The following is a 15884-nucleotide window of genomic DNA, read 5'->3' on the forward strand; positions in this document are numbered from 1 at the left end:
TGTCAACAGCGACAGGGATTGCGTGAAACTACGTGCTTCATAGTTATATCAACCGTCTGTCTTATACCATTAACACCGGCTGGGATGGTCTGCAGAAAAAAAAATGGCTATATACAAGAGGACCAACCACGACGCAAAGTCATCGAACTGATAGATCAACAAGTAACAAACCTCCCTAGCTGTCAGCTGCTCTGCGATGAGTACTTTGTCAAACTGGGAGCAGCGATTCCACAAAACTGATGAATATCAACTTGAATGTGTGGATACATTTACAAGCCTTCTCCATGAACGAAGTAAATACTGTACAGAATGAACGTTACATCATAAAGTTAGCGCCTATATAGACAGGCGACCTGCATTCAAAGAACACAGAACACGTTTCAGCTCTGACAGTGCAAACAGTCAATCATTGTAAATTCTTGAGTAAATACTTTAGATGATTGCCCCCATCCCCTTAATTCCCTTTGCATAAATCAACATATATGGCGTGAGATAAAATTGAAGATTTGTTTCGGGGATTTTGAGAAGAGAATACTGAAGGAACTTGTAATTTTGGGAAGCAGTAGATAGGTTTAAAACTTAAAAAGTGTTATTCCTATAATCAAGACGAGTTTCCATTTGAACTATTTACTTCATTCTTGTTTTGAGGGATTTAGCTGGGGCCAAACTGACAAAACATGATCATTGTAAAGCACAGACATCACAAGTTGCTCAGTGACATCCCTACAGAACAAATTTAACAAGTCAGTTTGTAATAAACATCTGAGTAATCACTGCTATCTTACTACACGTGCATTGTCTGTTTTAAAGCCAGAGTCCTAAACAACAGTCAATAGCTATGATCGTATAAGATCTATTTCGTATATTACAAGACTCTTATACGTCTTTGCAGAGTGAGCGTCATTCACATATTCTTCGGAAACAAACTATCTTCTCAATAACTTCAATCTGCTCCGTCAGAAAGGTTATTATGTGAAACATCATCCAAGGTAGAAGTAAAAATTATTTTCCCTATAGTGCCACAATGTTCACTACCCAATGCACCGCGTCATTGACACATGATTGGCAGTTTTCCCCATCTTTTAAGAAAATTAAAGAAGAAGCACTGCTCAACTGCGTCTTACGATATTATGTAAATCAACCGCGAATTGAAATTCTGATATTCTTGATACATCTGCAGTGTATCTATCAGATTGTATAACGTGAAAGGAGCAGGTGTTTTAATGTGGACATTTACGTCATAATAATCATGTTGTATATCGTTAGTCGTATAATCATGTCCTATACACCTTTCAGAAACGTCACACCAGTCACACTCGTGTGACTTCCAACGTCTCCATTTATAAAACCACATTTCAAAACGCATGAAGTCATATCAATAAGACTGACAATACGTACTCTTTCTAATGAAAGATCTTCTTCCCACAAATCTCTACTTCTAGAAATGTACCCCAGCATGTTCAAATTGATTGCATTGCTATTTGTATTATGCAGTGGCGGATCCAGAGGAGGGCGCACCCGGCGCCCCCTTTATTTTTCGTTAAAAACAAAAGAAATAAAAAGAAAAAAATGAAATGAAACCCGGAAGTGGCACCAGAAATATTAGTTGCGCCCCCCCCCCTTACAGAATTCCTGGATCCGCCCCCATCATGTATATTGTTTGCTGGAAATAATGTCACTGCACTGAAAACTGAAACTTATTTGAATATTATACTCATAAACACTGCATCCTTTGAAGGTAAATCGTTTATTTATTCGTCAGTATAGAATGCAATGTTACGCTGTGATGTCAAATGATAAACAAATCATCAAACAAAATAAATCGAACACACCAGATACTTGAAGGGGAATCTACACTTAGCTTTGTGGTGGAGAAATGGAAAAGCACTGTTTTACTAGGAACTCAACGTGGAAAAACTCACCTGCAGTTTGGTCATGAGACTATGTAGGTACATGCAACGTTGATACTTGGAGTAAGTCTTCCTTTTGGGGAAAAGTAGGCAACTAAAACATCTTGTAAATCACCCAAAGAAATATCGTTTGTCCTAAACCATTGGTATTTACAAACAATTTGTCAAAGGCAAAGCTAATAGCAAACAATCGCGAGATTATATTCCTTAGACTCATGTGTGTTCATGTTCATGTCAACGATGTCATTAGAATGACATATTGTGATATGTGAAATACCATCTAATCCACCATAGTGTTTGTTATAATGGACGTTAAAATAGATATCATAAAACTTGACCATGAGAAATTTTTAAAAATGGAATATCAGTTTCTCCATGAGGTGAGCAGCCCATTTGCATGCTCGATTGTTGTTGGTTTTTTTTTTTATTTTGTTCATGCACGATTAATCATTCTGCTACTCAAAACATTGACAAGTTTTGTTGTTTTTTTATACTTATAGAGAAAGTCTGAACTCATGATATACTGTTGTATTCAGGGTCAATCCTACAGTTAAGTCATTACAATACATACCACCGTCCTTTCCTGTCAAAAGTGGCAGAACATCTTTTTACAAAGCTGATGATTAGATGATGATTCACTTGCAATTTCTCCTTATACAAGTAATTAGTGGTAAGTTAGCGCTGTCAAGCCAAAGACATTGTAATTACCAGGGGTTCCTCCATGAGCAGTATGATATACACGCCACGTATTTCAAACTTGAGATTTCCTGTGTGCCTTAGCTGCAACTTGACGATGAAATAGTACATATGCCTTGATATTCAGACATCAGATTTCTGTACGCAAGCCCAACACAGGATGTGAAATTTTTCTTCTGCTTTGTCAGAGCTTGGTAAACAATGCAAAGATGATTTTATTGTTTGAAATTCATAAGTGTCCAGGTAAACTGGTTCATGCATTTGTAGTCATAATATATGGTAATAGTCAATGTCCTCACTTTGATCAATGCCCTCACTTTCACTCTCTCCTTCTTCTGTGTCTTTATGATTTCCAGTGATCAAATGGATATCAGGCATTAATGCCTGAAATTTAGTCCAGTTGTGAGTGAAGCCAATACATGTATCATGCTATTCGTGATTGCAAAGCGTTTAGAGTAAAAATCTTATAGGACTACCCGTATCTGTTGAGTGCAAACACAGTATAGGCCAAGGTGTGTGTGACTGTGTGTTTATCTTCTCAGTAATATGACATAAGAAGGTACAGTAATCTACTCAAGTACTGATACACACAAAATGGTGAATTGCAAGAAACTGGCTTTCTTTAAGCTGTCTTTTATCCTCAGAGCTTGTCTGTTTCTTAAGCTCAAGAATGACATGATTTCTAGTCATTTCTTTTTCTCGGCATGTTTTCAGTGATTACTGGAATGTATTTCACGAATTCAGTGTACACACAGTGTGTTTTGGCGGCCTACACAACATGCCATGGACAGTGGCAATTACTGTGTACTCATAATTGACTGTCACGTACCCAGTTTTCTATACTGCAAACACGTCATGATCACAGGATAATACTTCAGCCAAGTTTTTCGAATGCAAGCAAGAAGGCTGACAGACTTATTAAACAACAAAGAACTTGAAATATGGAAATCTTCACGTGTCAAGGATGAAAACTTGACCCCATCTGATGTGATATATGAATACACACTTGCTTGCTTACAATAATATGAACATGACATTCCAAAGTAGTACAAATGGCAAACTTCAAGGTTTCATATAGTCAGGTTTTAATAGATACATGTATATATAAGAGCATTTGCCTGTTCAGCTCCCAAACTATGACATGACTTACTACATGGCTGTAGTACCATTAGGAGGCAGAAAGTCCTCAACAGTAGCAGTACTTAAATCAAGACCCAAGACACATGTTTTTTTTCATTATTGTCAAGCATATCAGAAGCTTTTGCAGCGCAGAAGAATATACCTACATAGGTTTTGCACTTTATAAATTGATGTCATTATTATTAGTAGTAGTATTATCATTATTATTGGTATCATCATTATCATTATTATCATTATTATTATTATTATTGTTTGGCTCCAACATTGTTTAAAATTACCACATGACTTGTATGTTGTGGTCACATTTATGCAGTTTGACTTAAACTTCTGCTCAGAGCAAGTGTGAATTCATGATTTTAGCAGTTTAATGTCCTAATTTCGTTTGTCATTCATTGAACTGACCCTTTGCCAGACCTTGTACAGTTTGAAGAGTTTTTGACGCATCATGCTAGGCTCTGACATGATAGAGGTTTGTGTTATCCCCAATCTAGAATGTGAAATTTCATTTCTCTTTTATTCTACAGTATATGAATGACACAAATATCCTGGAATAAAGCGACTTCACGACATTGATGATGAAATCAAACTTATGTACCATCAATTTAAAGATGAAATGAATTACCTACCTTCTATCTAAGACATACATTGTGTGCATACACACATGCTCTATCCATATTATATATTTGTATATATATACCTTATGTATGTACATGCATAATAATATCATCATGCATGTGATATATATATATATATATACACATATAAAGATATAGATATATGTTTATATACGTACATATACATACATTTATGTGGATCATGTATATTCGATGTATTAATTTCCAAATTTTATCATGCAGTGGTACTCATTTTCAGAATGTAATGTGTGAAACATAATTATATTCACTGACTTTTTTATGGGTAAATGTGTTTAACATCAATTTTTGGTGGCTTCGAACATAGACATATATAATGTAATATATATATATATATATATATATATATATATATATTTATATTTAATCAAACTTTACTGGAATATCCGTTCCTGCCATCTGCTGTTGATACCATCTGTCAAATGTTTCATTCTGGGCCACAGTGAAGCGTTCTTTCCATCCCCCAGCGATTCCTGTAGGAAAGTCAAGTCACAATGGAGAATTGATATGCATGCAGGTTATTTTTGACTCAACTGCTCAAATGACTGTATAGAAAAAAATAACAGCTCAGCAATCCGAAAAAATTTTCTACAGTCGCATCGGCCCTATTTCCCAAAGGTGGTTTAGATTTAGACCACAGATTTTTGAAACCATGGGCTGTGTCATCCATGGTCTACATTTATTAAAGGAGCAAACTTACGAAAGCCTGGTCTAAATCTAGAAAATCTTGGAAATTCCCCCATTGTGTCTACTGTATGGGTACAGAATCAATATGTAACAAACCTTTGGCAAGAAACTTCTGATGCGTTGCCATGCTTCCATCATTTTTCTCAGATTCCCTCTGGTACGTTTTCTTCATAGCCAGGATGGAACTATTCTCGACCACGCGTTGCAAAGCCTTTTCCGACAGAGGGCGTCCGATGTGGCTAGCAATGTGTTTGACGTTTGTAACAGGATCCTGATTGTTTGGATGTAAATTTCGCGATGACACCAAATAGACTCGTTATTTATACAGATTAAAAGAGGATTGAAACATTAATTTAATGATTCATGACTTGAACTGGATTAAAGGCACTGTATACCATAAACAGCAGTACTTGTAATTTTTTAGGGTTATCACATTTAATGCAAATATGTGTAGGTCATCACTTCAGTGTATTACAGAACATCCTATCACATAAATACGAGGGGATATCATTATTTGTCTCAATGGACCATAACTGTAGACGGTAAATTATTCTAGAAACAATTCTAATCAAACTATTGTTCATATTGAACAATACTTGACATTGATTACTGTTACTGATCAACCTTTTTAACATTGGTTGTTTCTATCTCTACATACTCACATTTTAGAACTAATTTGATGCACTAAAACTTTTTTTTTTGTTTCATCTGCAAATGCCAAATGATGCTTTTAACACTTTCAATTCAAGTAACGTATATTAGCATTGTTTGGTTATAAGGACATTTTGATATAACGAAAGAAAACTGTCTGTCCCGAGGGCTTCGTTACAACGAGAGCGCACTTTACACGTAATTTCTCTTACCAATAAAATGTCCTCGTAGAACAAAAACAGCAGATTTTGTTCTCCGCGAATCTCCCAGAATTCTTGAATGTGCTCCGGCCAGGGACCAAACGACATTCCTGTCACAAGAATGGGGAAGATTTGAACGAAGAGCAACGCGAAGTAACTTGCGAATTAACAACAATTTGAAACAGTTTGCGATGAATTCAACATAGGTGATACCCATGTCCGATAAACATACAAACTGGTGGAAGCTGTTGCTATAATGATACTGTCTGTCTAGACCAATCCTTTTTAAACATTTTCTTCTTGTTATCTCTTTACCAATGATCACATAATTGTATAAATATAATTATATATATAATATAATCATATGCATGAATGATTTTCTAGATAAACGGTCAAGACATTAAAAGATATATGTTTAATCAGAAAATTACAATCACATTGTATATTACGCATGATGAGCAGTTACTCGCAATTTAAACCGATTTAACCTAAAATAAATGTTTTAAACGTTATAACTCTCCAACTTCGACGGATCCTTGTGTATTGTCTTATTTCAATAATTTTCTTGAAAACCCATAATAACAGCCGTAGTTTATAAATAAGTTCAACACACGAGATTGTCTTCCCTGCTACAGTGTACTCCCGTTATAACGAAATTCTCGTTACAACGAAATAGAAATTCAGATCCCCAAATTATCACCTACATGTATATGCCTTTACACGTACAATACTGTTCGGTAATAACGAAATTTCGATAAAACGAAAGAAAACTGCCGAGGACTTATGACTTATAACCGAAGTCCTACAAATAATTCCAACGCCCAACGAAAATGTACCTACGTCCTTCAAAGAATTCAAGCACATTTTCTTCCCAAGTTGTAGGAATAAATTTCTTGGAGAGCATGTTGAACCAGGAGGATGTTACGTCTTTGGGGTTTCTAGCAACATAGATGACCTGTATGATAGGTAAACATGCAAGAAACAATTATGATTCATTACCAATCAGTGGCTGTATACAAGCGACGATGGCGATCTTAGATTTTGAAACTGATGTAGCAAATTTAGATGGTTTAATCTCCGTTCAAGGAGATGAACTTTTCTTCCTCCTTCATTTATGATTTGCAAAAATGACCCCCCCCCCAAAAAAAAAAAAAAAGAAAAGAAAAAGAAACCGTATTCATACGCTAGATTGAAACGAATACAATCAATAATCATACAGCTCTCCCTCGATAACACGATACTGATGTACTGGTAAGTGAAACTCACGCCATCCAAGAAAAAAAAAAGACCAAACAAACAAACAAAAAACAAAAAACAAAAACAAAAACAAAAAGGGGAAACAAAAACAAAACTGTTGGTTATTGAACATTAAATTTGCTATTCAAAATCAGAAACTCCATGATACAATATTAAATATACTGGAGTGGTTCTGATGTTACAAAGCCCTTGGTTTAAAAAAAAAGTTCCTTACCATTCAATTCAATCATAGTACAATTTCCAATCAACAAAAATCAAAACATAGTACAAAGTATACATGTCATGAAATGATATTGTTCAAACATTTGCAAAAGATTCATGTAATATCCGAGATGAATTATGTAACAACATATGTTTATATATATATATATATACAATAATTAGGAGGAACAATACATATATACTTCGTGGACGTGCGGAAAATAGATTCGATTATGGAAAATAGTGATCCACTAAAAAGCAAAGCTTGTGGGACGTGGATCGCTAGATAAATAATGAGTAAATGATATATTATTCAAGGGTTTTTTTATAGCTATTATATTTAATATAGATTATTTAAATCATTTGTAAAAAAATACATATGTAGTTATATTGAGATACGCAGGTCGGGAAAAAAATGAAAATGAAATATCAATGCTAATGCCCGGACACTGTTCACTGAACCACGTGTACCGGGAAAATATGACAAGGACGACACACTCGTACGCACATCACCCACACACATAATCGACGCGAGACAGTACCGAGAGGAGAGAAGACGGTAACAATACAAGTCTACGAAGAACAAAAGACAGGAAAGGAAGAGGAGAGAAGAAAGAAGAGAGGTCTGCATACAGAACACGCAAAGTGCTGCGACATTAGGACAGGTGAAAGCTCAAGCATGAATTAGAACAATTAAATTATCTAAAATTATTAGTAGAGAGTAGATGTTTTCTGAATTTGTATTTAAATGTGACGAATTTGGGGGAATCTTTTAAACTATTATCTAGATTATTCCAAAGTTTGGGTCCGGTATAAAGAAATGTACTTTGGGCATGTGCGGTTCTCATTAATGGAAGATGAAATTCATCGGATCGTCGCGTGGGATGATTATGTACATGACTGTTTCGATGAAATAAGTCATGAAATATTTTAGGTAAATTATTACTGTTATAATTAAACATAAATTGGCCAAGTTGAAACACATACAAATCTTTTATTTTTAGTATTTTATGGTAAAAAAACAAAGCATCTGTATGTTCTCGGGTATGTAGATTAAAAACAATTCTGAGCGCTTTCTTTTGCAATAAAAAAAGTTTATCTAGTAATATCTGATATGTATTACCCCAAGCAAGAATCCCATAGTTTAAATAAGGTAATATCAAACTAAAATAAAGAGTTAATAATGCAGATGAAGGAAGATAATATTTCAATCTGTTCATGACGCCAATATTACGTGAAATAATTTTACATATTATGTTATTGATATGATTCCTCCATGAAAGCTTGTTATCTACACAAACACCAAGAAATTTAAAAACTTCTTCTAGGGGAGTAGTATCAAATGTTATATTGCCTGGGAGGCTCTCTAAAGAGTAACTAAAAAGCATAGATTTTGTTTTTTGAATATTTAGTGACAATTTTTATTTGCGTATATCCATTGTATAACCTTTTTCAATTCTTCATTTACTGTTCTTGTTAAGATATTTGGGTCTGGGTGGGAAAAGGAAAGGTTAGAGTCATCCGCGAATAATATGAGAGATAGTTTCTCCGAGGATCTATGAAACTCATTGTACAAATTGGTCCAATCAGAAGGAAATCAGAAAAAAAAACCATACAAACAAACTCATGAAACAAAACGTCTGACCGTAAGGTGGACAACTCCAGGACCTCCTTATGTCGAGTATCCATTTTTCCTGAAAGGGCTATAAATGACTATAAACCTTGGCTTTCTTCAGCATGTCTGGAGGAAAGCGATCCCGTCTGAGATGACTTAGGATAGTTCTCGGTGAGGGCGCTTTACGAATGATGTCGATGAACGGCGTCAACTTGGGAGGATTTTGTTCCTCTTCTTCTCTGGTTTTCGGCAGCTCCTCATCCATGTCGATCATCTCAATGGAGCCGGAGAACAGCGAACGGTCGACCTTCTCCGAGTAGCCGTCACTGATTATGAGACCGACAATCTCCGCCACCCAGTGGGTTCCTGAAAACGATAGACATGGGAAAGCGTGTGTTATACCATGGACCCTACCACTTATAGGGTCCATGGTAATACGTTGTCGAATCATCCGGTGTAAGAAAAAGGGTGGCAGATACCACACAGTCTTGTCCTTAACATTGTCTAGGGGTACCCCTGGCAATCATCCGGGTGGCAGTTATCCGGAGGGATAACACACACACACACACACACACACACACACACACACGCGCGCGCGCACACGCACTCATACACCCACACAGAGGCTGACTGCCTAATTCTCGCTGATAAAGCAGAACCTCATTTTAATGATTAATTTGAGAGCATGAAAACCCAGTTGCCACATTAAGTTAGACACAGTCAAAAACAAACAAACAAACAATCGAGCAAACAAACAAAAGAGTCAGGACCAGCAAAATCACCCTATCACAAAAGAATTTTGTATATTCCACCTTACAATGAAGCTCCAGACAGTATACTAGTACACAGAGGAATATCGGCAATCTATGTCGATCTATCTAGTAGATAATGATGAACACAAAAGTTTAAATCTTTAAGAGTGACACTTTCCTTTACATAATAGCTGCAGGTATCTGGTTCTACTCTTTAATTCGAAAGAAATCAGCACAACTATCCTCATAGAGATTGATGCACAAAATTACTTTGACGAGGATGTGACACGTATTTGTTTGAACTCACACTACCCTATTATATTAAAACCCTACAGACAGGACTAATTTCTACATTAACAATTTTGATTACTGTGATGTAGTGTGGAAAAATTGTGACAAAACGTTCATTTATAAACTAATATAGCAAAGATTTTTCAAAACCTGGCACTATGCACCGTTCTAAGTAACAGTTGTATGTATCCAACACACTCAACAGGGGCGGATCCAGGAATTCTGTAAAGGGGGGGGGGGGGCGTGACTAATATTTCTGGTGCCACTTCCGGGTTTCATTTCATTATTTTTCTTTTTATTTCTTTTGTTTTTAGCGAAAAATAAAGGGGGGGGGACGTGCGCCGGTTGCGCCCCTTCTGGATCCGCCACTGCTCAATAGCATGATTTTCATGATTAGAATTACATCATGAACTAAAATAGGACAAACACATGTATAAAACGTTCATGGAGTTCACCCCAAAGTATGTGAGGGACAATTCCGTTTAAACATGCTATCTTGCAAATTCAGTGTGTGACGCATCATATTGAAATTTTGAAAGTTTGAAATTAATTTCAAACGCAAAAATTTGAGAAAAGAAATTAGAACCGGACCAAGAGTATCAATAATCCAGGCCATAATTCAAAATAATCAGGTATAATAATTAAAACAACATCAGTTGCAGTCCAATGATATATTATTTGGACAAAATATCCGGGAACTATCAGTTGTGTCAGTCTTCTGTCCTTATTTGTATTTTTTACGTTTTCTCTACATAGTCCTTTTTAATACCTTTTCCATCTTGAACGTTGAGTTTATTGTGCTGCATTCATGGTGTACTGTCTATTGATTACAGTACACTCAATTGTGGGCAATGATTGCAAAGTTACAATTGAACAGGCTGAACAAGTTCTCGTAATCACCATGCTGAAATGAAATTAAAATGAAATTGAATGATCACATGAAGAAATCAATGTGTCTTATTGAAGCCATGGGCGTAAATCCCAGGGGGGGGGGGGGGATTGGGGGATATATCCCCCCTGAAATGGAGGAGGGGGGATGGCCTGTACAATCATCCCCCCCCCCCCCTGAATTTTGAAGAAAAAAAAATGGAGGAAGCAGAAATGTGATTGTATCAATTTTGGCATATTGCATGACGTTTGTACGCCGGCCTTCAGACAGGTAACAGAGCTGAACAGTATTCTATCTTGTAGGAAATCGAATGCATAATTTTCTCAAGCGCTTGCTCGCTTCGCTCGCTCGCGGACATGGACATACACTGTAAGGTATGGCTCAGACGTTGACAACGTCAAATAGTGTAGGCCTACATGTAAACATGCTAAGACGAGAGTAACTTGGGACCATCTGCAAAATATGTACGAAAACAAACAAACAAACAATAACAAAACTATATTGCCATAATTGAACCCCCTCCATTTCCTGAATCATTCATGAGGAACGACAGTGACTGATGACTCAGTCAAGATACATCTATGGGTATACCCAGGGAAGATCAGGGACGTCGAAAATACCTCGGGGGGGGGGGGGGCAAAGGGCATTTGCCCCGCCCCTACGAAAGTGTTTAGGCAGGCAATCATTTATCCCCCAAGCAATTTCTGAGATGAGGACAAATCTCGAACTTTCTTAATGGAATTATTGTCCAAATACTGCCAGAACTATGCACCAAATCGTTGAATTGCAATCATAAACATGCAAAAGCTCCGCTATACTGGATCCCTTTCGATAAGTACACTGTTGAGATTGACGTATATTTCCCTAATTTGTCAAAGAGTGTGCAGCATATCTTTCACTTAACAAAAGCTCCCTCATATGCAGAGGCGTCGATGGGGGGGGGGGATGGTTCCCCCATAAAAGTGGGACAAACAAAATCGCAAAAATATAGCTAAAAACGGCAGTTTTTGGGGTGTAAAATGTCAAAATTTTAAAGCTAGCTCGCTCCGCTCGCTCGCATTTAAGTGCTAAGCCATTCCCCCGATGTTGCTGCCAGTGATTGACAGCAGTTGCAGGTGCGCCCCCGCCCCCCCCCCCCCCCCCTAATCTCCAAAGCAAAAAATATAGCTACAAATGGCAGTTTTGGGGACTGTAAGATGTCAAAATTTGTCAAGCTCGCTCGCTTCGCACACTCGCATTTAATCATTATGCCATTCTCATGATGTTGCTGCCATAAATTGCCAGCAGTTTTCGCCCGATTTAAAGCTACAAACGGCAGTTTGGGGACTGTAATAAGTCAAAATTTTGAAGCTCGCTCGCTCCGCTCGCTCGGATTTAATCATTATGCCGTTCTCCTGATGTTGCTGCCAGTAATTGCCAGCAGTTTTCGCCCGGTGTGCCTCCCCTTAATTTCCAAAGCGAAAAAATACAGCTACAAACGACATTTTCTGGGATTGCAAAATGTCAAAATTTTAAGGCTCGCTTGCTCCGCTCGCTCGCATTAATCGCTATGGCATTCTCCTGATGTTGCTGCCAGTGATTGACAGCAATTGTGCCCGGTGCGTCCCCTTTAATTTCCAAAGCGAAAAATATAGCTACAAATGGCAGTTTTGGGGACTGTAAGATGTCAAAATTTTAAAGCTCGCTCGCTTCGCACACTCGCATTTAATCATTATGCCATTGTCATGATGCTGCTGCCAGTAATTGCCAGCAGTTTTCGCCCGGTGCTCTCCCCTTAATCTCCACAGCGAAAAACATAGCTACAAACGGCAGTTTTGGGACTGCAAGATGTCAAAAATTTTGAAGCTCGCTCGCTTCGCTCACTCGCATTTAATCATTATGCCATTCTCCAGATGTTGCTGCCAGTTATTGCCAGCAGTTTTCGCCCGGTGCTCCCCCCCCCCTTAATTTCCAAAGCGAAAAATATAGCTACAAACGGCAGTTTTGGGACTGTAATAAGTCAAAATTTTCAAGCTCGCTCGCTTCGCTCGCTCGCATTTAATTATTATGCCATTCTCCTGATGTTGCTGCCAGTAATTGCCAGCAGTTTTCGCCGGTGCTCCCCCTTAATTTCCAAAGCGAAAAAATACAGCCACAAACGACAGTTTGGGGGACTGTAAAATGTCAAAATTTTCAAGCTCACTCGCTTCGCTCGCTCGCATTTAATCGTTATGCCATTCTCCTGATGTTGCTGCCAGTACGAACTGCCAGCAGTTGCGCCCTGTGCGCCCCCCTTAATTTCCAAAGCGAAAAAATACCGCCCAAAACGGCAGTTTTTTTACTGTAAAATGTCAAAATTTTCAAGCTCGCTCGCTTCGCTCGCTCGCATTTAATTGTTATGCCATTCTCTTGATGTTGCTGTCAGTAATTGCCAGCAGTTTCACCCGGTGCCCCCCCCCCTTAATTTCCAAAGCGGACAAAATACAGTCACAAACTGCAGTTTTGGGACTGTAAAATGTCAAAATTTTCAAGCTCGCTTGTAACAGTTTGTCAGAAATATATCACTCTCCCACTTTATATTTCATGCAAAAGAGTGAGACATCCGATCCCTGTAAAGTGTGTGTGTGTGTGTGTGTGTGTGGGGGGGGGGGGGGGGGGGGGTTACCAAGCTTCTCTCACCCCCCCCCCCCCCTCCCCCTCAAGGCTGCGCCGGTTTGGTTATGGGCTTGTAATCGTGGTGATGGTGACTATCGCCGATCATCCCCCCCCCCCCCCACTCCTCAGTATGGATTTACGCCGTTGATTGAAGCCATCCATTTTCGCCGAAATAAGCTTTGTTTTAAAGCTGCAGGAATTGTCTGTGTCTCTTAACAAACATTCAACACAAGATTTTTCAGTAAATTGTCCCCTAGCTGATTGTGGAGAAATGAAAACCAAAAACCACTCAGGTATTGTATCGTGGTTGCATTTATGTGAATGGATCTAAGTATCTTTTTTTTTAAACCTCGAAACCATTGTTTGTTTGTTTGTTTGTTTGTTTGTTGTTTATTTATACGTTATATAGTTCATTTACAGTTTGAAAGGTAAGCCTAGCTGAGCGACGGATTATAACCACTTCCGCAGTAGAAACGCCAGAACTATAATATGCTCACTTATAAAGCCTGATCAACTACTTATTGTCACCAGGTTTCTGTATTGCCGAATTGCAGGACTGAAGTAAACTATCGCATTTATATTGATACCGAGCAACAAAACACATTACACCTTACTTTCATCTACAGAAAAAAAAAAATTAAAGAAATCAAGCCTACTGTGGTGTATGGAACCCGGACTGTACACGTGATTAAACTGGGAAAAAAATACCGTTCTCACCTGATTTTGGAAAAGTGATAATAAAAACATCGTCAGGACGTACTTCCAGGAATTTTACACCTTCGATGCTAGAATCTAGACATATATTTGGATATGTGATCCCTTCGTAGATGTGTCTGTAGGACGTTGATGGACCTTCCCGGATGTCAGTCATCTCATAAACTGAAAAAGAAAAAAAAAAGAGAGAAAGAATTACATCGATTAGGCTTTCAAAATGATAGATAGTACCGAATACATTTCAATTATCGATCAAAAGATTGACCAATAAAATACTGACTATCCAGCATTGTGTATGATATAGAAACAAAATCAGTTTTCGCAGAGCTATATATGATCAGTGTTGCTGAACTGTATATTGCAGTAGAATAGCGCAAATTTATAGGCATACAGTGGCGGATCCAGGGAGGACCTCACCGGGCGCACGCCCCTCCCCCTTAATATTTTTCTGTTGAAACAAAAGAAATAAAAAGAAAAAAATGGGGGGGAGGGGTGCGTGCGCCCCCCCCCCTTTAATTTTGTAAGCGCGCCCCCTCTTTACGGAATTCCTGGATCCGCCCCTGGACATATAAACATTGCCTCCCTTCTAAGTGTATCTATATTAAAAAAAAACAAAAAAAAAAACTGGCTAACTGCTCGCAATGAAATAGGTCGCATTACCTACATACTCGTTTATCCATGCACCCCAATACACCCTTTCATCCTCAGTCATATTGATTATGCGTGTCGAAATGCTGAAAATGCATAACGTTTACTAAAGCTGTAAATGACAGAAGCAATAGTGTTTAAATATTCACGTTCTCTGTGATTGCCGAAATCATGCAGCCACAAGGATTACGTGAAACTATAATGCCTCACCGGTATAATTCCGGTCGGTCACCGGCTGTATGTGATGGTCTGCAAAAATGTCTATGCAACATGGCCAAAGAAGACGCAAAGTAATCAAAAAGGATCATGAAGCAACTAACCCATGCAAGCTTCACTGTCAGCTGCCCTGCAGTACTTTTGCCACGTTGACAGCAGCTACTCCACAGAACTGTTGAATGTCAACTTGAATGCGTGGATTTATCATTTACAAGCCGTTTCCATTAACGAAGTGTACTTTGAACGTTTATATAATATTAGCACCTATATTTTATAGACCTTTACATAGTCAGACAATCTGCATTCAAAGTACACAGAACACGGTTCAGCACTGACAATGCAAACAGCTATAATCAGTGTAATGTATATAAAAATCGTTAGTAATTCATATGATAATGGATTGGCCTTAAGGGGGTACATTTATTGCCTGAACTAGAATTGTATTGCAAAAACCAGGGGAATATGTACAATTTCTTGGAGACACAGCTCAGATGTCTGATATGGGTAATAATCCGGATGGTTGCCCCAACCCCTGAATTCCCTTTATATAAATCAACATGGCGCAAGGAGTTGCATGCAGGACAGCATGATCGAAGACACAGTGTTTGTTGTTGGGAATTTTGAGAAGAGAGTAACAAGGGAACTTGTAGTTTATTGTTGTTGTTGTTGTTGTTGTTGTTGTTGTTGTTGTTGTTGTTGTTGTTGATGATGATGATTTTTGAAGTCGATG

At 38.0% G+C, this 15884-nt stretch overlaps 1 protein-coding gene across 1 annotated transcript; it reads right to left on the reverse strand.

Moving 5' to 3' along the window:
* Nucleotides 1-4762: 4762 nt before the first annotated feature.
* On the reverse strand, nucleotides 4763-15002 carry LOC139731533 (sulfotransferase 1B1-like). The gene is made up of 7 exons (XM_071642416.1): nucleotides 14951-15002; nucleotides 14294-14455; nucleotides 9117-9376; nucleotides 6778-6892; nucleotides 5950-6047; nucleotides 5183-5357; nucleotides 4763-4872 (listed from the first exon to the last, which is right to left on the reverse strand). Exons 1-7 carry the CDS (start codon nucleotides 15000-15002, stop codon nucleotides 4763-4765), a joined length of 972 nt encoding a protein of 323 aa, XP_071498517.1.
* Between the last annotated feature and the right edge of the window lie 882 nt (nucleotides 15003-15884).

The sequence above is a fragment of the Diadema antillarum genome, unplaced genomic scaffold, assembly GCF_040938485.1.
Source record: "Diadema antillarum isolate AM-2024a unplaced genomic scaffold, OU_Dant_1.0 seq00000377_RagTag, whole genome shotgun sequence".
Lineage (NCBI taxonomy): Eukaryota > Metazoa > Echinodermata > Echinoidea > Diadematoida > Diadematidae > Diadema > Diadema antillarum.